At 41.2% G+C, this 25881-nt stretch overlaps 2 protein-coding genes across 8 annotated transcripts in view; one reads left to right on the top strand and one right to left on the bottom strand.

Annotated features, from left to right (window-relative positions):
- Gfm2 (GTP dependent ribosome recycling factor mitochondrial 2) overlaps positions 1 to 932 on the top strand; it is a 52935-nt gene extending 52003 nt beyond the window's left edge. For all 7 annotated transcript variants that reach the window (XM_004874143.4, XM_087209588.1, XM_004874146.4 and 4 more), the window contains one exon: positions 481 to 932. In XM_004874143.4, coding sequence (XP_004874200.1) covers positions 481 to 609 — 129 coding nt within the window. In that variant the 3' untranslated portion in view covers positions 610 to 932. The remainder of the gene's footprint in view (positions 1 to 480) is intronic.
- Hexb (hexosaminidase subunit beta) lies at positions 892 to 24720 on the bottom strand. The gene is made up of 14 exons (NM_001310312.1): positions 24405 to 24720; positions 20477 to 20622; positions 16788 to 16853; positions 14723 to 14769; positions 14357 to 14467; positions 10006 to 10107; positions 7719 to 7848; positions 5813 to 5993; positions 5116 to 5202; positions 3870 to 3942; positions 3321 to 3495; positions 1978 to 2068; positions 1724 to 1828; positions 892 to 1072 (listed from the first exon to the last, which is right to left on the bottom strand). The coding sequence occupies exons 1-14, from the start codon at positions 24647 to 24649 to the stop codon at positions 1027 to 1029; spliced, it is 1605 nt and encodes a 534-aa protein (NP_001297241.1). The 5' UTR covers positions 24650 to 24720; the 3' UTR covers positions 892 to 1026.
- Positions 24721 to 25881: the final 1161 nt, after the last annotated feature.

Genomic DNA, 25881 nt, shown 5'->3' with positions numbered 1-25881 from the left:
ATCCCCCATCCCCCCCACCCCCAGGGATCTTGAGCTAGCCCTGGCCCTGGCAGTTATTTCTAAATCCTAGGACCATAAAGGTTGAGGTGCATACCAAAATGTGGCACCAATCTGAAAAGCCATTTTTCTCCTTCCATGCATTTATCTCCTCCTACCAATTCTAAGGCCTTGTCATTCCCCCACCAGCCAAGTCTTCTGCTGATAGGCACCTGGGTACCAGCCAAGTAGTAGGAAGAGCAGAGTCATTCTCCAAATGGCAGGACCACAGAATGCATCCGTAGCCTCCCTATGCTAGACTTTCCTTCTCTCCACAATACTGTCACATCCAGTCTTTCCTGCAAAAATACTTAACATGATCTGTCTAAAGGAAGCGATATGGCTAAGCCTCTTATCAGGTAGCAGCATTGGCTTTTCCTAATAAGAATCAAATGGTAATCAGCAGGAAGAGAAACTTAACACCTTTTTCATTATTTTGGTTAGGGTTACTCAACTGTGCTTCGAACGCTAACATCAGGCTCAGCGACTTTTGCTTTAGAATTATCTACTTATCATGCCATGAATCCTCAAGACCAAAATACACTGCTCAACCAGAGAAGTGGTACAACGTAAGTGTTTAGGGCCTTGGAAATGGAAAGAAATTCAGGAGCTCTACCTGTCTTCTTCATTTTCAGGAACAACAGTTTTATGTACTGGACAAATACATTACTGTTTTGGTACAAAGAAGTAGATGAGAAAGATGTATCTTGAAAACTGACGATGAGAACCTGCCCATTCTGACTTACATGAAAGTACACCTTGTGATAGATGGACCTGAAACTTGTTGTTCCTCTATGATGTTACTGTTTAAGCTTCTCTTAAGAGCAAGAAAGATGCCAGACTTGTAAAATGATAGAAATTCAATCAATAAAAATATTTCATTCAAAAATAACAAATCTTAATTTACATGATTTCAAAATCAAGTTGATTGTACTACAGATTGCTTTGGCCTTTTTCCCTATTTTTGTTTTGGCTCATTTTTACATTTTCTCAGTCACAAAATCCAACGAAGAGGGGTTGGGCAGAGATTCCACGTCTATAGACAGATAACAAAGTTTTAGATTGAGAGAACTCCATCTTACATCACTTTTACAATTGATTTTCAGTAATTCTAATTTAAGCATTAAGTTCTTTAAGAAAACAGATGAGTATAAGTTACAGTAGAATATTATATAGCTATAAAATGTTTGTAGAAATCCTTTTGGGGGGGGTAGTACTAGGAATTGAACCCGGGGCCTCATACATGGTAGGCTCATGCTTTACCACTGAGCTGCAATCCTAATTCTTTCATTGTTTGAGACAGGATCTCACTAAATTGGCCTTACGGCCTCACTAGGCTGGCCTTAAATTTGTGATCCTGCCTCAACCTCTGAAGTACCTGGGATTACAGGCATGTGTTACCATGTCCGAATACATCTTCTTAGCACTCGGAAGGCTGAGGCAGGAGGATCATCATGAGTTCAAGACCAACTTGAATGACATAGCAAGGGACATGTCAGTCCCTCATCTATATTTTATAGGTGTTACTAGGGATTTTTTTTTAATAGATGAGAGAGTATCTCCAAATTAAAGCACCACTTCTTAGGTAACATTTCTATTTATAGCAAAATTAAAACCCCAACTAGCTTGTTAACACTCAATAATGGACTTCAGAGTATCCTAGTTTGAAAAGTAAGTATGGTCTGACCTGAGCATTCTGCAGCGATGCCTTGATAGTCTGTCATAGGCACCAAGAAGATCTCTGACAGTCTTGTCACTCCAGAGTCTCTCGCCAACAGCACTTGCCCGAGGCCTAAAATTGAAACCATGTGTCTCCCAAAACAGTAATTTTAAATAAGTATTTAAGTCATATGCTGAGGAAATTTTTAGGCTTTACCCCTTCATCCAAGCAGGAAAGTACTACAGTGTCTTAATTCAAGTGTTATCACTTCATTTCCTTACCATAATCTTGGAGTAAGATTAGTTGCATCCACATATTCTCCCCAAAGACAAGCTTCTCCACCAAGAACAAGTTTTTTCTGTTTGTCAGAACCTACATTAAAAACCATTGAATTGATACAGGTTAAGCAGTTAAAGCAAAGCCAACAGTGGTTTCCCCGTCTGTCTTCTTCCTAGGGCAGCATTCCTCTCCTCTAGGCAGCAGAACCTTATTCCCACCCCTGGCCCACAATTCACAGTGCTTGTTAACATGTACAGACTAAAGCGGTGGACTAGTGTTAACAACGCTTTGGTTTCTGAAGTGCTAGGAATTGAATCTGGGGCCTCCTTCATGCTAGGCAAGCATTCTACCATTAAGCCACACCCCAAGCCCCTCATTTTGGTTTTATACAACTTATGTGGACACCCACCAGAACCCATTTTCTCCTAGTTCTTGGTAGTAGGGTGCCAGGAAATACAAGTTGGAATACTAGCTTGGTTTTTTTTTTTTAAATGGGCTTTGGCCACTATGCCATCCTTCAATTTCTACATCCTCATGTTTAAAACAACAAAAACAAGGACCAAGTGCTTCTTTTTAAAACAGTAATTATGACCTTTTGATCACAGTATTTTAATACTATGTATTTTAATCAAAGTATTTTAATCCTTTTTTTGGGGGGGATACCAGGGATCGAACTCACAACCTTGCGCTTGCAAGGCAGGCAGCAGCACCACTAAGCTAAATCCCTGGCCCTTATTTTAAAATTTTTCAGAGAAAATCATATCAATTCTTAGATCTACAGTTTTAAAACTTAATCACAAAATCCTTTTTGCAAAGAAGAACTTATAGTACAGGCTGATATAAAAACTGGACAAGAGAACTGAGGGTGTAGCTCTAGTAAAGCACTTCAGCACATGCAAGGCCCCAGGTTCAATCCCCAACACACACGTGCACGCATGCACACACGCGCGTGCGTGTGCGACAAAGAACTGTTAATGATGGGTCTGCGAGCTGGAAGCTGCATAGCTCAGACATTCCCCTCATGCTCCCAGCACCCTGAGACTCCATGCAGCCAAACTGTAGTTGTGTTTAGCTGTCTTCCAAGGTTAACACAAACATCTTTCAAATATAGAAAGCAAATGACAAAACTGATCGTTGATAATGGAGGTAAAGTCTAAAGTGATCTACTTTTGAATTTTATTTAGATTAAGTGCATGGTTTCTTTCACAGAATTTAAAATGATACCAGTAAACAAATCAAGCATCAAACATAAAAGGGAAAATAGGAAGTAATATCTAGGTTAGATTTCCTGGATGAGAGACTTAGGAAAAAAACAAACCAAGGTAACGATGGTTGTATCACTTACCTTGAAAATTAAGAGGTTCTACTAAATAATATTTTCTCCAGTCTTCCCCATAGCTAATCAAATCTAAGTACCAAGGAGCAGAAAGAATTGCAGGGAAGCCAGATGCTGTGACTTGACTTAGTTCTGAAGCATACCTTTCCAATTTCCATACTTGAATTATTGTGCCTGGCTGAAGCTATTAAAATTAGAAATTGTAATATTAGGTGTAGCAAATATAATTAACTAAAAATCTAAAGACCATAACTTTCTAAGATGCTTGAAAAAAAATTCTGTTTTTTTCCCCTTTTCCCTAAGAGTTAGTACCACTGTGTGTTTTCATTGCTTCAAGTTCTCTCAGCCTTCAGATTGGATATTTATTTTTTGCCTGTACATGACACCTTGAAGGTGCAATGAACTTGAGTTAAGGTCTGTATTGTGGTCCCATTTCTACTACACTAATGTTTTACTTAATTTGGAGGATATCACTACTCCCTCAAGAAAGGTAAAACCCTACTAGTAGGTGGACTTGCAAATTCCCATTTCCCCCAGGTGCATTCTTTACATTCTTACCTCATTATTATTATCGAAAACCTCTTGCCAAACGATAGATCCCTTGTTCATGGATGCAATAATATCCAAAAGCCTAGCATTGCAAAAAATTACAAAGTTATTTCATATTACAAGAGTAACAACATTTAAAACATTCACATTTTTCTATGGAGGATTACTTGCAACATATGAGAGGTGCCTTTCAGTGTAACAGGTACACAGCAGAACCAGTGACCCAAATAGTGCCTTCTTTCTAGCTCACAGCACGGAACCTAACAGTGGCAGGGGTCAGCAGTTATTGCTTGAATGCATATGCAAAGCACGCCCCTATGATGGACGTGGCCTTGAACCGAGTAGGCAACTCAGGAAAGTGGAACACAGTACTCTTGGCTAATTCCGTGGGTGTCTTAGAACAGGGGAGATTGTCATGTAGCCTGCTATACCACCTAAACCACTTTCAACAGCTAGCTGACAATTGGTCCACAAATACTATAGATATTTAGGCAACATTAGATACTCTACAGGATAAATGAAAATAAAGGTAAAAAGGAAAGGGTAGATCAACCTGAGCTTGCCAAATGAACGGTATAGAGCGGGGGCTGACAAACTATAGCTTGCAGTCAGTTTTGTACAGTTCATGACCTAATGAATAGCTTTTACATTTATAATGCATTGTTTCGGGAGGGAAAAAAGGATGTGCAACTATAGGTGGTCCATGATGCCTAACTAACATATTAGCTTTCCAGCCCTTTATGGAAAAACTTGATGATCCCTAGTGTAAAGCAGCACTGTCTAGCAGAACTTCCTGCCACAATGGAATGCTATATATATCTGCATTTTCTAATACTATGGCCACCAGCCATATGGGGCTATGGAACTTGAGATGTGGCTAATGCAACTGAGGAACTTGAACTTTTAACTTTTGAAAATTTTAAATACAAAAGAGCTACACGTGGCTATGGGTACTGTATGGTACAGCATAGGTAGACAGCAAAAAAGAAGATCCAAGATCTGACAAAAGGGAATGAATTCCAGGAATGCTGGTAAAGGCTTTCCAGAGTAGCCAGGGCTTTGAGCCCAGTTCTTAAAATGGATTACTTCATGCTGTATTTCAGCAGCTACTGCAAAGTGCTGTTGGTCACTTTAGTGACTTTTTACAACATCCACACTTTGGCAAGAGGTGGAGGAAAAAATAATGCACAGTACTACATGACAGCTTAAACTTACAAAAAGCTTTGATAACAGTGGAGGCACTCAAATAACTTACTTTTGCACATAGAAAGATTCTAGTTTTGTAAAATCTTGGCCAAAGCCTTTTTTCTTCATGAAATTTTGGATATTTGGATTTGATGCCCTTAAAGAAAAAACAGTGATTAAATTTTGCTAATAGTTTCATCTGCCCAATCTTATTTAAAGCAGTACATATCCCTAACATCCTTTGTGCAGACTTAGCAAGTACAGTTTGTGGGGTGCATGTACTAACTCCCCAGGATGTCATCAGAATGTACTGCAAACATGCACTAATAAAAATAAAAGAATTAGCTTGACTTGCATTACAACACATTTTTTTCCAGAAGTTGATTTCTCATTTTAAAAAGCTTTCCCTAACCATGCCCGTGTCTCCATCTAAGGCTATGTTCAAAGTCTAGTAATTTTTATCTGAAGAATCTCCCCAATTTAATCCTTGCCCTCTTTTGCTAAAGGTGTTTCCACTTGCTACAGTTTTTTTTTTTTGCTACAATCTTTTTCTTAATATCCCTTTTGTGTCTCTTGATTCTCCTTCCAAGCTTTTACTTCATCACACCACCCAGATGTATGCCCCACATGTGAGGGCTTGTATTACTCAGTTGAAACTCTTAACAAGCAGAGTTGGTAGCCCCAATCTTCCCTTTTCCTGTGGAGCTTTCTACACCTACTTCAACTGCAACATTTTAAAACAAATAAGGGTTTTGGAATCACCATACCAACAATCGAATTCCACTTCATCTCCTCCCAAATGAATTAACTGATCTGGAAACACTTTACTAATTTCTTTGAAAAACATAGTAAGGAATGTGTAAGTTGTATTTAGCATAGGGTTGATAGGCCCAACACTGTCTGCCTGCTTTTGTCCCTTATAACATGGAGTCAGGAGGTCTTTCTGACCTAGAAGAAAAAGCCAAAGATATATTTTTAGAAAAGGGCATTAGTCACAAAGACCAGGTTTTCACAAATGCTACAGATATTCCTCCTCACAGGATGGTGTCACACCTAAACCCCACTGTAAGTTGCAGATGTTCTGTCAAAAATCTCCACACATGTAACCTACCAAACAGCACAGCTCAGAGCATAGTACACTATAGAGCAGTGGTGGTGAACCTACGGCACATGCGCTAGGCACATGCAAACAGTGGGCTGTTTGTATCACTGAAAGTCTAAAGGGTTTGCCATCTCTCCTATAGAATGTGAGTTGTTCACTCCTGTGATTGTGCAGCTGGCTGGGACGTGGGCTCCTGAAGGCCTTTTCTATTGAATGGATATCACTCCCACATACCACTAGCCTGGAAAAGATCAAAATGCAAAGTATAGCTTATTGACTGTGTGTCTCTTTGACACCATCATAAAGTCAAAATCTTACGTGGAACCACCACATGTGAGGAACATCTGAACTTTATTTTACTGAAGCCATAAGAAATCTTAGGCAGAAAGGATAAGCATGTTTACCAAGAGTTACTATGGTAATTTCTTTCAAGTCATCCAGAATTGTTTCCTCAATACTATTTCTTTACCTGTTTCTTTTTTCATCCAGCCTCACATTTTATCCATATCAGATATCAGTGGTTACCAAATCTTCAGTTTTCCCCAGCTCTTTTCTTGAGCTTCAATCCATATTTCAAATTCTTTGCTTGGTACAACTAGAAATCCTAGCTGCACTTCAGATACGATCTACCAAAAGCCAAGGTTTCCAGTATGGTCCCCAAGCTCCCTCCTCTGCTTCTACTGCATTCTTTTAAGCATGCCACCAACCTCCCTCACTTCCTTCTCCTGGAGCCAGTCAGTGGCCATATTTTTTTAAATGTCTCTTGGCTGTGTCCATTATTTTTCATTGCTGTTATGACCCTCCTGGTCTAGGACTTCAGTCTCTTTCCTCTTCAACCTATCACTTTCATGCTAATGTGACTCCCATCATGCTAATTGTCTGCTCAGAAACCGCTGGTTCCTAGGGTTCTTGATGAAGCCCACATTCCTGACCCGAAGTCCTCTACAGGGTACTTTTCCAGATGTACTCCTTACTATTCCCCATCTCTACCATTAGTTAACAATTATAAATGCCAGGTGCTATGCAACATGCTTTTATTCATCATTTAATCCTCAAAAGAATGACATGGGCGCTACTATTAACAGGCCCTTTTTACAGATGGGGAAACCGAAGATGAAATGTTATATAACTGAAACAGAAGCAGCAGGATCCAACCTAAACAGTGTGACACCATGGCCCAAGTTCTTGATCACTACTCAATAGTGCCTCACACATCTCACTCCACATGCCTTTCCTTGTCCTAGTCCCTCTTCCAGAACACAAATACATTCTTTGATCTCTCAAAAGCAGCATTTTAAGCATCACCTCAGCCATGAAACCTGCTTCTGAATTCCATTATTCTACTTGTAATTAATTTTTTTCTTTCCATTTTTCCCTTTTATACTTTAGGCAGTATCTAGACCCAGGGACTTGCTCACGGTAGACTCATAATATTCAATTACATTTGTCAATAGTGCTAACACTGTGCAAGCCACAATTAAGAACAAAATGATGGGATGCCAAGCCATATAAAAAGGGATGCAGAAACCTCAAATGTTCCCTTTTTGCAACATAAAACACGAACTCCTTACCTTTTCCCCAAGACTGTGTATGTCCAGGGGTATCAAATTCTGGTATGACTCGAATCCCTCGTAATCGGGCATATTCAATCACCTTACTGACATCATTTGGTGTATAAACATGAGACAATGTATAGCTTCCCTGTATTATTCAAGTTAAAATATACAAAGTAGATTTAGTCCTGGAAATTGTTGGCAATTGTGTTTGCACTTTGATGCCTGATAGCTAGTTTTCCTACTATCACAATTATTAAGTAATCCCATGTGATGATTCGCTTTAATATAGTGCCATACTTTCAGGAGTAGGAAATCTACAGAACACCATAAACAAATTTCTGCTAAATCACAAATACTCAGGATGATAGGCATTTGGGGGCTTTTATCAAATCATTTTATCAATAAATTCTTGGAATGCTTTAGATTAATCCCAGATTTATCAAGTACTGTTTTAAAAATGTCTATCATCATGCTATTTCAACTTCAAGAAAACATACAACAAAACAAAGGGAAAATATTAATCTCCAAAGTGAAACTTTTAAAAATACTGGCCTTGTCAATCTTAGAATCAAAATTTGCCTATTGCAAAGCACAGTTTCTGTATTTCATAGTCAATTTAATTACTATCATCTTCTAAAAATCCCCCACATTCTGAAAAGTAGTATTAATTCTAGGAGTAACCTGTTTTTGAAGAGCACCTCAGTGTCACTTGAAAAATTAGAACTAAAGATAAAGTTCCATTAACACATTCATGGCTGGCCCGTAATTCATGTGTCTCACTGTCGGGCAGCTCATGACTGTTCCATCTGGTAGCTTTTTATTAATTTTACTAGTGAAAAGACCAATAAAAGTGATTAGTTTGTAGCACCAGTGGTATAGTCATGCATATACCACTAGTCATTCAAGCCAATGGAACATGTTAAAAAATATTGCTTAGGACCTTTCTCAAAGTACAGGCTATGAATGCTCAAAAAACATTTTCTGAAAAACAGTCCTGAACCTCAACCCTGCATTTCAAATTTGTTTTTAATCAAGACCAGATCTAACTCCCAGTTTATAGTAAATACAGGGGATGTCTTAACACTGTGAGGATGCAATCAGCAAAAATTATGGCAAGAATCTGTAGACTCAGTTTCTTGAACAACAATTATAAGGAAAAAAGAGGTGAAGCCAACACTTAAAGAGATCAAAACAGAATTAGCAGACATACTAACTGGCCATAATGTATGGACCTTGTTAGTGTCCTAATGCAAATAAGTGTTTTGTTAGGAAAAAAAAGAAGAAAAGATACTTAGTAAAGTGAAGGCTAATTTAATATCTACTGTTAATTTTTAGCTGCAATAGTGTATTTTGGTTATGTTTCTTAAAAAAAAAACAGGAGGCTGGGGATTTAGCTCAGTGTTTCCAGCACCTGCCTCACAAGCACAAGGTCCTGAGTTTGATCTCTGGTACCAAAAAAAAAAAAAACCAGGCCTTTTTACAAGTGAGATATGTCTGGGATGTGAATGGAAATAGTGCAGCTGATGGGAGGGCAAAGTCTTCCAGAGGACTAGTGACACGGGGCCGTGTACCAATTATGGAAGCTGGCTGATAAAAACATGGGAATGCACTATTTTATTTCTGTATGTTTGAAATTTTCCATCATAAGAAATAAAACAAAAACACAAGTGCTACTAAGCATTTCAGCCTTGACTACAGAAGGAGGAGGAGTGGAGTCCTGACTCTGCCGCTCTCCATGGCAGCCTGACAGGAAGGTAACTTCTGGGTGGCAGGGGCTGGCTTCAGTCACAGAGGATTAAATAAGTGACACAGAGGAGCTCCCAGCTGCACTGCTCCAGAGTGGTCCATTAAAACACTTCTGGCAGAGACCACTAATGTTTCCTATGAAAGAGCGCACATCGCTGGCGTTCTCAACTTCATGTGGGGTTCCAGAGTGAAAAACAGTATTCATACATTTCCACACAATTCTGTTTAAAACAAAAGGTCAGCCTGGACATAGTGAGTTCAAGGCCAGCCTGAACTACACTGCAAGACCCTATCTCAAAAAAAAAAAAATTTTAAATTTGTATTTATACCATCCCTAGAGATTTATATTTTCAATAACATTTATAATTATAATTATTACAGTAGCTTTTATAACAGAAATGTTTCATAGTAAGCTACCACCTAAAGATATTTTTTACTACAAATACATAACTTTCACACTTTGATTCTATTCATAAGAAAAACCATTTAAGCTACAAACTTCTAATAAAGCTATACCAAGGATTTTTGTAGACCTCTGATAACATGAATTACTCACTTTATTGCTTAGCTCAGGAAAAGTGATGCTCTGATAAGGGAAAGACTGGTCATCAACTATGTGCCAGTGGAGAACATTAAACTTATTAAAAGCCATGGCATCCTGCAAGCAGACAGGTTAAAATTACACACCATCAATGTCACACACGATCCATATTACATCCCTACATTTGGGACTGCTTCTCATTATGTCTGTTTCCTTTTAAAAGTTCTTTAGCAAAGAAAAAATACAGAAAGGGTATAAGTGCTTCATTACACATAGTTTGCTTGGGGTGTGCCCATCGCCAAAGCCCACACGGATCACATGTGTTCCAAGACAGTATGAGGCTGCACTGCCCCAGGGGAGAGCAAGCGCAGGAAATTCCCAGTATGAGGGCCTGCCAGGAATGGAAAATAGTTCTCAGCTGCTACTGTGTTTGGAAAAGGAACAGAGGGAAAATAGGCCACTGATGTCAAGGTTTATAATTCCCACAATTCTGAAATGTGAGTGACAATCCTTAGAAATGAAAAAAATTCCATTACAAACTCAATTTCCATCAAAATTCCCAGGGAAATTTTTAAGCAAGTTGACCTTGATTTAATGTATGCCCTAGAGGAATAAATTATTTTATAAGATATAAACATATCTGAAAAAATAAAGGAGTATATTTGCCACACAAGATAGTCAAAACCTAAAGCCTCCATTCCCCTTCAATAGGACTGAGGGATTTGACATAGCCAATTGGGAAATAGAGTCCATACCAAGGGCCAAGTCAATAAATACAGTTAGGAAAACAGCAGCATGCTCATTGTCAGAGGAGAGAGTTACAAATACGAGGTAGTAATTGCAATTGATTGTATTAGTACAAACTGATGGTTTTTAATATAGACCGGGGAAGCCAGATGTGGTGGCACCTGCCCATAATCCCAGCACTCAGGAGGCTGAGGCAGGAGGATGGGCCATGACTGTGAGGCCAGCCTGGCTACAAAAGTAAGTTCATGAACAGGCTGAACTGCATAGCAAGACCTTGTCTCAAAAACAGAAGAGAAAAATATACAGTTAGATAAATAGATACACACACACATCAGGGGTTGGCAAACTACATAAAAGGCCACATAGGGGACATTTCAGCTTTCAAGGCATAACAGTTTGTTACAGTTACTCCAGTCCAGCTTTAGAGTAATGAGGTATATAAACAAACACATGTGGCTGTATTCCAATAAAATTATTTGCAAAGGTAGCTGCTTGTGATATTATAATATATATTTTGGGGGTTTTGTACAAGGTTCCTGGTTCATAACTCCTTCCCCAAAGCAGGCTGCAGAAACTAGAATTTCTCTTCCCCAGGGTGGGTCACAGAAACTAATCTTAACCACCTTTCTGACCCGGAGCTGACCCTACAGAAATGCTCTTACATGCCCTTGTCTGGTAGTAGTCACAGAGCCTCCTCATTCCAGAGTCCTGCCCACACCTCGAGCGCTGAGCACTACAGGAAGAGGCCAAGCAGCAAGCTGAAGCAGACAGGCCTGCAGGGTAACCCCACCCCGTCCAGCCTCATCTTGACAGGGCAACCATGCTCCACCCAAGCCTCAGCAATGAAGTCCGCATCAAAACCTGAGGACAGGTTCAGAGAGCTTCCACACAGCTCCACACTAGTAGGTCCCTGAGGGTGCTGTGCCCAAGAGGGCACGGACCCCCACCCTTCCTCCCACACCTCGCCCTATGCATCTCTTCATCTGTATCCTTTACAGTGTCCTTTGTAATAAACTGTAAGTATGTTCTCGAACCCAAGGAGAGGTTTATGGGAACCCTCATTTGTAGCTGCTGGGTTATAAGCACAGGTAAAGGATCCTGGGCTTGTGACTGGATCTAAATTTGGGGGAACTGGATAGACTGAGGGACTGAGCCCCTCCGTCTGTGGTATCTGACACTCTCCATGGAGACCAGGTCATAAATGAACTGGCTTAAAGGTCACCCAGCTGGTGTCCACCACAGAGTGACTCTCTTGCTGGTGGGGAGAAACCCTCACATCTTTGGGGGTCACAGAAGTCTTGTGTTGCTCGTGGAATGAGATCAGCAGGAAAAGTCATTTTCTTTTTCCTGAAACAATGATGAAATGGATTTGGCCCTCAGGCTACAGTTTGCTATTCTTGGATACAAGCAGATAAAGGAGTAGGGAAAGATAGATGTGTGGTGGTTCTTATAAATGTGTGTACCAAGAGAGACATTTGTAGACTTTCTAGCTCTGTCTGCTGGGGGCCTAGCAACATGATACCCTAGTGGTAATAAGCACACCTACAGCTCAAATTCAGGGTTCAAAATAGCGTTCACCACTGGAAGGATTCTACAAGAAAAGCCTGAATCCAGATTGGGATGGGAAGCTAGGCCTGAAGCATCACATGCCACAAAGAAAGGCAGTCCTCAAAGACTGAGGGGGAGGTGCCAAGGAGTCAAGAGCCAGTCTGAAGGATTCCTGCTGGCCAGAGCCCAGTGATCCAACCCGAGTAGGGATGGTAACAGATCACAACCCACTGAATAAAACAGTAATCCATAATGATGAAAATAATGAGCAGCTCAGTGAAAAAGAAGGGAATGTTCTGCTTATCATAAAATGCCAACTAATAAGTCGTAGAAGAAATGATAAAATTAGAAATAAATCACTTGACAGCTACCTTAATTATAACTGGTTTAGCCAAGAAGTAGCTGTGGCTACTAAAGTGAGTGGGTGAACATCAGGTGAAGAATGGAGATTTTACATAGTCTCAAAATTTCGTAAGACAGCTTTCTTGTTAACAAGCACAAGGTACTTTCTAATTAACTTTATAGTGGAGAAATGTGGCAGATGACAACTGAGCTAAGTCATCAGAGTGCACTCTGCCAGTCCAGAAGTGAGGCACGGTGCCACTTGACGTGACACGAGCTGAGATGGCACAGCGTGCCCCCTGCTCACAATTCAGAGAAAGGACTCTAATCACGTGGAAAACAGATGTGCCAAGACATGTCCTACGAAGAAAAGAACCTTGCCAGTACTCTTCAGAAATGCCAGTGTCCTGAGACAAGGAAAGACAAACAGATCCAGGCTAAAAAGAACCAGGGAGACATAAATAAATGCAGCACCCAATCCTGGACAGGACACCAAACCTATAGAGGGTGTTAGGGAACAACTGATGAAATCCAAATGGGGTCTGTGGATTACATGGTGGCAATGAACCAGTTTCTTGATTTTGGAATTTGGATTGTAGCTAACTGGAGATGTATCTTTTTTCTAGGAAATTCAGACTGAAATATGAGTAGGTATTATCATAAGTGCCCATGTGCATCTTAAAAAGGTAGAATAAGTCAGATAAAATAGATTTTTACTTAAGTAAATATTTAAAAATTTTAAATTGGGGTGTCCTGGTAAAGAACATAGGAATGTTCTCTGTATTCTTCTAAACAAATTTAAAATTAGTTCAGGACTGGGAATGTAGCTTTGTGGTAGAGGACTTGCCTAGCAAGCTTAATCCCCAGCACCTCAAAAAAAAATTAAACAAATAAAATTACTTTGAAAGAAAAACAACTTCCAAAGCTACAGAAATTAAAACCATCTGTATTGTTCCAAGAAGATAAACTGGTGAAGACTCAGAGTTCAGAAAGTGATTTGTCTTCATGGCAATTTGGTACTTCATCATGTTGAAAGTAGGAGGGAAATTATAAGCAAATATAAAAGTATCAGTGACATAATTTACAGATAAACGTAACATTAAAGAGCTCTTAAACCAATAAGGTATGAACATTCTAGAATATAAAATGGACATAGTGACTATAAACCTCTCTTATTAGCTATTTGTAAAACATTTAATTAAAAAACACAAAACTAATAAAAGAAGCTTATGGTTGGTTGGTGGGTGATGGTGGGGAGGCACCAATAAAGAGTCTTTGGGAAAACAGTCAATGTCAGCCCTCCACCTGGGGTGGATATGCCTTTGGAACATTTCCCCAGGTATAAAGCAGCTCCCAGACCCCTATCTGTGCCACTTTTTAAAAAGCGGAGGTCACAAAATTAAAGGATACTGGTTGGAAGTATGGCGGCCATGTATTTCAAATCAAACATTTAAACACGTTATTTGACGAAGAGTAGTATGCAAGGGCCAATGGCAGTATGAAAACTGACATTCTCTTAACAGCCTTTGGTGAAACACAATTCTGTGGCCCTCCCCATGGGCAAGTTCCCCAGGAGCCTCCTTCATAGCCCAGGAAATACATTCCCTGGGGAGGTGGAGGGAGACTGCTGAGTGCTTATACTCAGTACAAGAAAGCAATCCTCCCTCTCCAACCTACACAACAGGCACATAACCAGCACAAAGTATGCCACTGACGAGCAATTACCTACCAGAGTTTTAAGAATATTCTTAACTGGCAAGTAGTGTCTGGATGTGTCAATTAAAATTCCTCTATGAGGAAACCTTGGAGAATCAATAATGTTGGCTTCATTGATGGTAAACTACAAGGCAAAATAAAATTTTGATTTAGTTTTAGCATTTTCTCTTGACTTGAGTTCAGTGAATACTACAATTACCTCTACAAGAACTGGACAAAAGATTTGAACAATAAAAAAGCACGAAATTTACATTTACCAGCTAAGATAAATATTTAGGGCAAAGAAACCTTCAGGAAGCAACAGCTAAACATGATATATTTTTGTAGTAGCAATATGTCTATCTAACAAATGTTAGTAACATATAATAATCATACTTACAGTCCCATAAGAATCTTGATAAATTAACTGGCTAAAGGTCTCTAAACCTGAGAAGAGCAAAATTTATTCCATTAATTTATAAAACTACAATGGAGACAATAAAAGTTGTACTATCCAAACAGACTCATCACTGGGTAAAGCAATAAAATTAAATACAGTGGTTTAAAATATAGTCTCATATTGACATTCTATAACGTATTTCTAAAGCCAAAGCTGAATTAAAATCAAATCCCAGCACAAGGACCTGAGTTCGATCCCCAGTACCAAAAAAAAAACAAAAAAAAATCAAATCCCTTTGCCTTCTCTGATCATCTGATAAATGTGCTTTACCTCAGTGCACCCATTCCCTACCTTGTTTGCATGTTAAACAGTGATTTAATCAAATAAAATATCAGTTCTTTAAAACATTTATAGTCTTATGAGAAAGAATTTTTATGATCAAATATCACATTCAGAAGGTAAAAATTTAGCAGGGAAAAAAGGCTTGAAAACTATCATGAAACTATAAATGATAAACTACTGCTTACAGCTGCAAAGATTATTTCTTGGACATACTTTATTCAAGTGGACTATTCCTTGACATACTAGAGTACATGCTAATTCTTGCAACTGGTTTTGACTTTATCAAGATTCATTATTCTAGAGGATCGTGATAATAGCAGGGAAAATTTTTAACCAAAGAATAGTTCAAACTGGGTGTGGTGGTGCACACCTGTAATCCCAGCATTCATGGGGCTGAGACAGGAGGATTGACTAGAGTTCGAGGCCAGCCTGGGCTACACAGTGAGCTCAAGGCCAGCCTGAAGATATAGTGAGACCTGGTCTCAAAAAAACCCAAAACAAAAAACGTTCAAAGTCATTTTTGCTATGCCTTCCTCTCTCCTCACCGTCCTCAAATACAGGTTCAAACTGGAAATAACTGAAACCTTTTTTTAGATAATATACTCAATTAGAGTCCGTTACTTTGAAAATCTGATGATGAAGAGAAAATAAGGACATCTTGGACTGAAATCCAGTTCCTCCCTACTCTCTGGAGTTCTTCCTTTCAGTGTGGCCCAGGACAAACAACAGTAAAGATCCATTCTTCCTAACATGTTCCAGTAAGCTAGGCAGATCAGATTAATAAGATCTCAAAAATCACGTAACTTTATAAAAGATCAAAATGATAATGACTGCAGTTATAGATATTTTCATATTCTATTTTGAAATAAAATTATAATCATACTGTTTTATGGCTATAAAGACATAATGATTTGTTGTTGTTTTGAGACAGGGTCTCACTATGTAGTTCAGGCAGGCCTTGAACTCACTATGTAGTCTAGGGTGGCCTCGAACTCGTGGCAATCCTCCTGTCTCTGCTTCCCAAGTGCTGGGATCACAGTTGTGTGCCACCACGCCTCTCTGTAACAATTATTTTAGACAACCTGAGCCAAATCCAAAGCCTTTTATATTTTAAATTACTATTACTTTGGCTACTTAGCTCATATAGAAAAATTCTCTTACAAAACAACTTCCTTTTGAAAGTCAGTGTAACATCTTATCATGAAACTTTTCAGTAGCAGAAATAAATGTTCTATACCAAACTTTGAAGTTAGGATCCTGAAATTCCCCAGAAAGGCTTTCAAGTTTCCTTCCTGCCCTCTGCCCCTAACCAGCTCCAGAGCATATTTATCGTTTCCTCATTGTCCCTATAAACTTGGATGTTTCTAAACCCACAGGAATTAAGAGCTGGGGAGGAGAGGTGCTTGTTACTGGAGGCATTAAGATCTAGTCTCTGAAACAAAAAACCATCTCAGCACAGACTGGGGCCATTTAGAGCTCTATCACTGATAAAGCCTCAAAAGCACTGATGAATTACAGCCCTATCAGATGTGACGGTCTTCACACAACTTTTGAAAAGGTCAGGTGCAGTTTCTCCCGTGCTTCAGGTAGTTTCATTTTGGAATTGCTCAGTGAAGCATTTCGTAAAGGGCCCAAGGTAGCACAGTTCTGGTCTCCTTGATTTCACAAAACACCAACTGAAAGGATTCCTTTACTAGAAACAACAGAGCTGCATGGAACTTACCTCTAAGTGCTCCCCAAACTTTGTTGGCCTTGAGGGAAGCCACTGGTTCTCGCACAGTTAAAGTATCTGTATGGGGGGAAGCACCATTGTTAATTCTTCCATCGCACACAACCGACATCCTAAATACATGTTGGTATGTATGTCTGGACTCTTCTTTTCTTGGCCCCAGACTTGCTTCTCAGAGGCCTCTTGCACATCCCCACTTCAATCTCCTCTCCAGCAGATTCCTTAAACCCTGCCCTCCTTCCTCTCCACGTACTTCGACCTGCCAGGTCCTGTGGTTCTTCATTCCTGAGAGTCCCAGCGCCACCATCTGGGCACCTGGATGCCACCTCCATGACTTCTCATTTCCCCTTCAGGGCACTCTCCAATTGGATCTCCACAGAGTAGAGCCCTTAAGCCAAGATTTTAGACAGAAATGCAAACATCCTCAATGGTAGCTCAGAAGCTACTCTCCTTAAGGCCAGAGGGTCATCTTTCCTCCTTTTCCTTCAGTTTTTGCCACAGGCTTGGTACCCACCTTCCCTCAGTATCTTCCAAAATCTCCTTCAAGACTGGTTCTCCAGATCTCTTTAGTTTAATTAAGCTTTGTCCCACTTGCTACAAAGTTCATATCCATCAAGAATGGGGCTCCTGTTGACTACTTCTAGGCTAGAGGGGCTCATCTTTCCATCTTTGAACTCACACTCAAAGGATGAGACAATTTAATAATAGCTGATTTCATCTTTTAAAGAAGTCTGGGGTAGTGTCAACTACACACTGAGTAAAGCAGTGGAGACTAAAATACAAAGCTTGAAAGCTGAAGAGCACAACAGAAGAGACTTTGCCACAGCGAAGACACTGGAGGGCTGCAGGTTAATGATTTCACACTGTCCTCTGGACTAGATCACAGCAGCAGACACCCCTGCATGCAGACTGCTGTCACTCACCAGCTGACTGAATGGAAGGAAAGAGCTGTAGCAGTCATGTGACTCTCAGCTGACAGCCTCCTGACAGAGTAAATGCCAGGCTAAGAATCACAGTACTGTGCATCACTGCTATGAGTACAATCTAGTCATGTCCCCTCTCCACCGATAACAATGTCTTAATTCCCTACTAGACCTCGCCATTCCATTGGTCGCTGGTTATTTCTTTTTCCTCTCTCTTCTGCTTCTCCCCTCTACCACCCAGTGCCAGGGATTGAACCTAGGGCCTTGCACATGCTAGCAAGTGCTCTACTACTGAGCCACATGCCAAGCTCTCAAAAAAGTGGGGTGGGGGGCAGTACTGGGGATTGAACCCTGGGTCTCTGACAAGCACTCTATCACTGAGCAACATCTGCAGCTCCATTGGTCACTGTTTAAAAAAACTTTTTGCCACACTATACTTGGCGGTCTCTCAGAAGTGGTACTAAGAGCCACCAACAAATACAAACTGGCTGGATGTACTTGATGCCAATTATTTTCCAATAGCTGGGAGCTGGCTTACAGTCAAAGGATTCCAATTCAAGTCAATGGAAAACAGCACACAGCAATGAGAAGCAGATGTGGCTTTCTGAGTATATGGACATATAGATACTGTATGGAATTTCACTTTTTATTTCAAGACCAAATTATTAATGTTAAAAATGATCACCTCCTGGGGCTGGGATTTAGCTCAGTGGCACTGCACCTGCCTTGCAAGCGCAAGGTCCTGAGTTCAATCTCTGGTACCAAAAAAAAAAAAAAAATCACCTCCCTGGTAGGGTATAGAAGTAGCATCTTTGCTTTTTCAGTTATCTCCTTTTGTACCTTTTTGTACAACAAATGCTTTTGCTTTGGAAGGTGTATATACAAATAACATATTAATGTGTTCTCTAAAAATAATTTAAAAAGCTAAAATCCCCTTTGAGAGGCCCACCCAGCTCCTTCTATCTTCCTCAGAAGAAACATGGATTAGTTCTTTTTCCTGGACCTGTGCATACACATGAGATGAGAAAACGTAGCACTGCTTTACAGGAGAGTTCCTGTGTGTTGATATATAAATGGTATCCTCCTCCACACTCCTTTGTTCGACTCAACAGCTTATCTTGACAAGCTCTGCCTGTTCTTAGGAACACCTGTTTTTTTTATTCCTAACTGCTGTATAATACACTGGTATGGACTGGCTCTGATATTTAGCCCTTCCTCTATTGATGGACATGTGGTATTGTTTATAATGCTTCATTATCACAGGTAAATTACATCCTTGACATATACAGCTGTCTCCCTACAGGAGAAATGAATCCATTTCTGACTCTCAGCATGTATCTATTTTTATTGGTAATTTTTTAAAAGCTGTGCCAGGGATCGATCCCAGGGCTTTGTGAAGTATGGCAAGCAATCTGCCACTGAGCTACATCCCCAGGTCCCTAATGGATAATTCATTTCCACTTGTCACTTCTTCCAACATTTCCTCATATTCTGGACACTATTATCTTGTTATTTCAATTTGTATTACTTTTACTACCACCATCATCAACTGGTGTCAAGACTTCAGATTAGTTTATCCTTCAGCTGGAAACGGTCACCATCCCCTTGGCTCAAGAAGCTTCCCCTTGAGAGCAGAGGGTCTGCAGCATTGACTCAGCTGAGCTATGACTCTCTGGTCTTAATGCATCCCATTTTTTAGAATTTACAATGCAGCATCTGCACTGCTAACGTGAGCAGGCAGCAAAGATTCCTTGGCAATGTAACGGCCATTTGTATCTCAATCCAGACAGCAGAGGCCACTTCTATAGTATCTGAGACCCAAGGAGCCATGGAAATCACATGACTAATGTTTATAAATGATCCTATTTCTCCCTAAAGACAGCTACAGAACTGAAAAGAAAGGAAGCTATTTTTAAGGGATGTGTTTAAAAATTCCATCTATAGCGGTGGATGAAGACTTGTACTTAACTGTCTGAGGAGGCAGCCTAAGGACAAGGGGTCACTCTTTTCTCCAAATACAAGGCGTTCTTTCTGTCTTTATACCCAACTCCCTACTCTGGTCTCTCTTGTGCTAATCTATATTGCACAGGTTCTCATATACATCTTCCCTCTTTGATTCCTTGGTACAATTCCACATCGTTCCCACATGTTCCTTTGTTTACTACTTCTGCATTTTGGGAAAAGTCCTTATTTTAGGCAACAACAAAAAGCCCAAACAGCTAAATGTTGATTATATTGTGGATCAAATAAAACAGCTACTCTCCTTAGTTCCCAGTTTTGCATTGCCTCTGTGTAAAATTTCTGTACATTATTAGTAGAGATCATGGTTATAAGCAATTATTTATCTTTAAAGACAAAAGGTAAGAAATTCCCTAGACGTCCAAAGATAAAAAGATTAGCCAAGCAAGTTCTGCCATACAGTGGCAGAACATTGAGCCATTAAAAATGATGTCACAAAAGAATATCTGAATATTTAATGAAATTCATAAATATTTATGCATTGTTATGCAAAAGAGCAAAGTACAATAGCAAAAATAAAAAAACACCCGTATGTACAAAATTACTCCCATTTTCATGTCACTGTTTATTTCTATGTAATACATTTAAACATTTTGTGCTGCAAAATGTATACTTACACATTTGAAATAACAGTGGTTACTGAGTGCTAGATTATAAGTGATTTATTTCTTTTTGTACACTTACCGTACTTACAGATTTTCTACAGTGACACTGTACATTACTTTTATAACAGGTACTTACAGGACTCATCTGAAGACATACTAGGGAAAGAATTACACTCTGACTCAAGGATGATTGTGACAAGAAGTTGCTGTAACTGTGTTCCAACTTGAAATTTAGCAAGGTCTTGATGCATCTTGTAGGAACCAAAAATATATTCATTGTATCTGTGGGAGAAATAAATTAAAATGAAATTTTAAAGCACTTTAGCCCAATTTAAAACACATATGTGCTCGTGGACATTGTAGTCAACTCTCAAATGCATGCTACCCATTTAGTCCAACTAGAGTCTGTCACTCCAAGCTGCACCTTACAATTGCTTGGGGAGCTTTTCAAGAAACCTAATGTCTTGGGGCCGGGGATTTAGCTCAGTGGTTTCGCTGCCTGCTGCGCAAGCACAAGGACCCAAGTTCAATCCCCAGTACCAAAAAAAAAAAGAAACCTAATGTCCAAACCTTCAGAATCAGAATTTCTGAGAAGGCCATCTGAGCATGGGAATTTTGAAAGCTCCCCCCACACTCCAGAGTGACTGTTACGAAGTCCCTATTAAGAACCAGCAATCAAATCCATTATGGTAATCTATTTTGGTAATCTATCATTTGGGATATGAAAACCACTTCTGCCCTGCAATGAGGCCTATGTGCTAGCAGATTTCTTTCTTGAGAAAAAAACAAGGAAACTTTGTTTCTCTGTATGTGACACCCAGAGCAGCTGCAGCTACACTAAAGCCAGCAGAGCAGCGCTGGAAAGAATATGGATCCCTGAGTCCATTCAAACAATCAGTCCTAAATCCTTCCCTATGGACTCTCTAATGTGTGGGATGATAAGTTTTTCTTACTGCTTAAGGCTGATCCAGTGAGAGTTCCTGTTACCTTCCAACAAAAGTAACCTATCTGAGGGGCCAGGGATTTGGCTCAGTGGTTCCACCACCTGCCTCTCAAGCACAAGGTCCGGAGAACTATCCCTGGTACCAAAAAAAAAAAAAAAAAAGAGTAACCTAGCTGATACACAAACACACACACACATACACACACGGTAACCAGCCCACAGAATTCTCACCAGAACCTTTAAAATGTATACTGTATTTTGTTGAGACCCAAATATCAGAGAAAGAATAGCAAATATAAATTTAAAGTGCTAAAGAATAAAGATAAGATAGGCTTCAAAACCATTGTTTTCTGTTCCATCTTTTTTTTTTTTTTTTTTTTAAACCGGGGATCGAATTTGGGACCTTGTGCTTCTGAGGCAGGTGACAGAACCACTGAGCTAAATCCCCAGCCCTGCAAAACCACTGTTTTAATATTTTATAGTTTTGTTTTGGTTTTGATGATGGGAATTGAACCCAGGAACCAGAGCATGCTAGACAAGCACTCTATCTCTGATACATATCCCCAGCCCTATTTTATAGATCTCAATAAGCTAGACTTTGTATTCATTACTTATGTATAAGAACATCTTGTGCTTTTCCAGAGAAAAAAGGAGAGCCAGGCATGGTGGTGCACACCTATGATTCCAGCACTTGGGAGGTTGAGGCAGGAAGATCACTGAGAGTTCAAGCCCAGCCTGGGCTACATAGCAAGACCCTGTCTTAAACCCCACACGCATACACTCAAAGGAAGGGTAGAGGGCCGAAGATTTAGCTCAATGGCACTGAGCCTGCCTCTTGACAGCAAGGTACTGGAAAAACAAAAAAGGAAGGGGTAGGAAAGTTCCTCCTGGAACTTACAGAAGTTACAGAAGTGAGACTGAGGGTCTTTTGCACAGGAAAACCTGGACAAACTTAAAGGAAATTAAGACAACTGAAGTACATACTGTACTTAAAAACAGTTTTAAGATGAATCAGGTATTGGTGGCTCATACCTATAATCCCAACTAGTTGGGAGGCTGAGGCAGGAGAATTGAAAGTTTGAGCCCAGCCTGGCCAATTTAGACTCAGTCTTAAAAAATAAAAAGGGGTGGGGAGATTGGGGGAAAAAAGAAGATGTATCATGTATAGGTACAAATTCCCTACAATGAATGTTATCATTATGTACATCTAAACTGTACCAGTAAATGTTTTGCTTCAAATAAATAAATAAATAAATAGATAGGGCTGGGGTATAGCTCAATGATAAAGTATTTGCAGTGTGAGGCTCTAAATTCAATCTCTAGTGTTGGAGGAAGATAAATTTTATGTGTCTTACCACAATTAAAAAGAAAGAATTTTTAAAGGAACCAGAAAAGTAACATAGTGGTGGAACACTTGCCTAGTATGTGTAAGACCTTGGACCTGGGGTTGTTTTGACCCCCAGCACCACAAAATAAATAAAAAATTTTAAAAATAGTGGCTAGCATGTAGTAAACTATTCTAGAAGCTGAGGAGTCTTGACAGCCAAACTATGCCTGCAAAAAGCATCCCTGCCAAGAAATGTAAACATTATGTACTGCAAACATATACTAATTAAATAACATCCTGCGACAAAGCAGGGTTTGTGACACAGCTTGGGTTCTGGGTCCTGGGTTGTGTGTGTTCCCGGACACTTGGGGCTTTCTGAACAACCAGTTCTCCAAATCCTCCAATCCCAGTGTATTTCTACTGAGCCAGCAGCTGCCACGAGTTCCCAGAATGCTCAAGCTGCGTGCTTGGTGTTTGCAAGCCTTAGCACTGTTTTACAACTGGCTTCCTAACTATACCGAGTATATTTTGACTATTTACCACACAGGCCTCAAATTAGTGAGGTCAACATTTGCACCTGCCTGGAAATGCCAAGCCTTCTTTTCAAACCACCTCACAGCTGACTCAGGTCCTGGTGACCCACCCACTAACTTATGCCACTAGTGCTTTCTTCCCCTGCTCTTATCCACTGAGCAGAAAGAACCCTGCTTTAGGGTCTGAACCCCAATGCAAACATGATAAGGTGTTTTCAAAAGATTTCCCAATCCTAGTCATGTTTTTTCAGATGACCTTCAAGTAACTTTCCCTGCAATCCCGCATAGTTCTCAACAGAATCAACCATTTTGGTCTCATTTCACACAGCTGTGACCACAGCATTATTCTGACCTGTTAGCAAATTCAGTACCAAAGGCTCATTAGAGCACCCCTCAGACTCATGGTACCAATATCCATTTAGTTATACAAAACAGAAGGAAAACGGGAACTCCTAGTGGCAGAGAATGAGCCACCTCTGCCTTCAATACCTGGGGCTTCTTCACACTCCCTTAAACCGGCTTTGCATTTTCCTCGCACCCTTCAGGGCAGTCCTGCCACAGGTGGCTCATTCGAACATCTCAAATGCAGCCGCCTTGTACACAGCAGTTAGCAAAGCGGGTCTGTGTACACTGCCTGCAGGTGATAACATTCGCTCTGGGGCCAAAGGGGGTTCAGAGAGCTGACACAGCTAAGACAATGAAGTACCAATACAGAACCTTGCTTAGTAACTCAAGGGAATAGGAGGCAGAAGCGCCAGCACGTGACCCGGTCCCACATTAAAATGAAAATCAGGTGGTGCCCAAGCACCGGCCACACAAGCAGACCAGACCATCTGACACGCACAGGGAGAGTGCCCCGCTCAGGGCTTCTGCAGTCTGAATTGTTACCACACTCAGGGATGAAGCAGGAGGCGAGGGACATGGAAATGACAGTTAACTCGGGGCTGTCCCCGCTTCCTCTGAGGAGCTTGTCAGCCCCGCCAGTGGCGCTCATCCTGCCCCCAATGAAGCTGCCACCTCCTCCCTGGCTCTGGACTCGGGAAAGCGGTGTCCCCTCCGTCCCTGCCAGGCGCCGTGTGGCTACAAAGGAGACGGATTCTAGGCCACCTATAGCTTTTCCCAAAACCCTGGACCCCGAAGCCGGGGTTCCAGCGCACCCAGGGTGTCCCTTAGGAAGCCAGAGGGAAGAGCTTGGGTTTCAGTCTGTATGGGTCGCGACAGGCCCTGACCCTCCAGACCGCGCCCGGGGTTCCCCGCTCACCGCCGGAAGGCTTCCTGCAGCAGGGAGCAGGAAGGGCCCGCCGTAGAGTTGGGGCCGTGGCCGATAGAGAAGTTCGCGGGTGCGAGCTGCAGCAGGCGCGGGGACATCTGCACCGCGCGCGGCAGGGGCCACAGCGCAGGCTCCGGGCCGGCGGCGGCGAGCTGAGCCTGCGCCCCCAGCGCCAGCAGAGACCCCAGGACACCCAGCGCCAGCAGCCCGGGCGGCCCCAGCGCGCGCGGCTCCATGCTGTCCCGGTCTGCGGCCCTCGCTGCCCACCCAGCCCAGAGGAAGCGCCCGGCCGCTTCCCCGAGTCAGGTGACCGCGTGACCGCGCCCAGCGCCCGGCCGCGTCCCCGCGCGCGTCCCCGCGTAGCCCAGGGACCTGGCCGGCCAGCCGAGTCCTCTTCCAGCCACGCGCCGCCTGACGGCGGTGACAGGGAGGACTCTGGCTGGGGACCGCGTTTCTCCCCCTCCCAAACACCGGGTGTCCCGTATGCTCATCTAGCGGTCGCGAAGCCTAAACTGTAATAAATGTTACTGTAGCTGTAACAGATAAAGCCTTCGTATCAGAACTCCACGGGACAGACTACTGATCCGGTCACAAAATTATGCAAAAAGAAATCTTGCGAAAAAGTACAGTAGTAATAAAAAAGGAATTTTATGAGAGCGGATCATGGCTGGGGTATGGGGAGGGGACCGAAGGGAACTTCAGAAGGACATCACCGACCGAGTTCATAGAGAAGCGATACAAAGAGGGACAGTATTGACTGATCTTGTCAAAGTGTAATTTTCCCAAAAAAGTAAACCATGGTTTGTTAAAATACAGAATGAAGGGCCGGGGATTTAGCTCAGTGGTTCCGTCGCTTGCCTCGCAAGCGCAAGGTCCCGGGTTCGATCCCTGATACCAAAAAAAAAAAAAAATAATAATGAAAATGCTTCAAAAGGCTTTATTCAATGTATTAGAGAGTTATTATAATGATGTCTAGTTCAGAGACGATATAATAGAAGAATGTTAGAAAATTGCTAAATAGGTTCAAAATTGGGCTGCGTCATAGAGAGACGCAGCCCAATGACCCGGAGCCCCGGCGCCATTACCACCAACGTGAAAAAAGAAATTTTATTTATAACAAATTCCTGGGAACAACTTAAATATTTATTAGTGACAGACCTCTCTATATATTCAGAGATAAATACATTAAGATTCAAGCAAATAACTTGCTGGACCCCGTATCTTTCCCTGTCTCCCTCCCCCTCTCCTTATAGAATTCTTTTAACCAGGTTTTCTCTATTTTGGCTTCATTCTCTGGCAGAGTCTCTCCTCATTATGCTATCCCAGCCCCGGGGTACAAGGAAGACCCCTGAAGAAAGCATTTGCCCCACATTCATCCTTGTGGGTCCAGATAAAGGACCCAGCTGACAAGCCTGTTTCCATAACCGCTCCTAAGAAGAGCCAGTGCAGTCCCTTGACACGCCCGACT

Source organism: Heterocephalus glaber, unplaced genomic scaffold (genome assembly GCF_053883595.1).
Source record: "Heterocephalus glaber isolate CG9 unplaced genomic scaffold, H.glaber_assembly_v1.0 deba00001056, whole genome shotgun sequence".
Taxonomy (NCBI): domain Eukaryota; kingdom Metazoa; phylum Chordata; class Mammalia; order Rodentia; family Bathyergidae; genus Heterocephalus; species Heterocephalus glaber.
Note: the sequence above shows the minus strand (reverse complement) of the source record. Positions and strands in the feature narration are given on the sequence as shown.

What these genes read in the sequence shown, in the direction of transcription:
- Hexb (NM_001310312.1), bottom strand. Translation starts at nt 24,649, where the DNA reads ATGGAGCCGCGCGCGCTGGGGCCGCCCGGGCTGCTGGCGCTGGGTGTC. An exon ending in AGTTTGGGGAGCACTTAGAG is followed by an intron (nt 14,770 to 16,787) that starts GTAAGTTCCATG and finishes TGCTCTTCTCAG; the next exon opens with GTTTAGAGACCTTTAGCCAG. An exon ending in GAAGTGGAATTCGATTGTTG is followed by an intron (nt 5,203 to 5,812) that starts GTATGGTGATTC and finishes TTTTTCTTTAAG; the next exon opens with GGCATCAAATCCAAATATCC.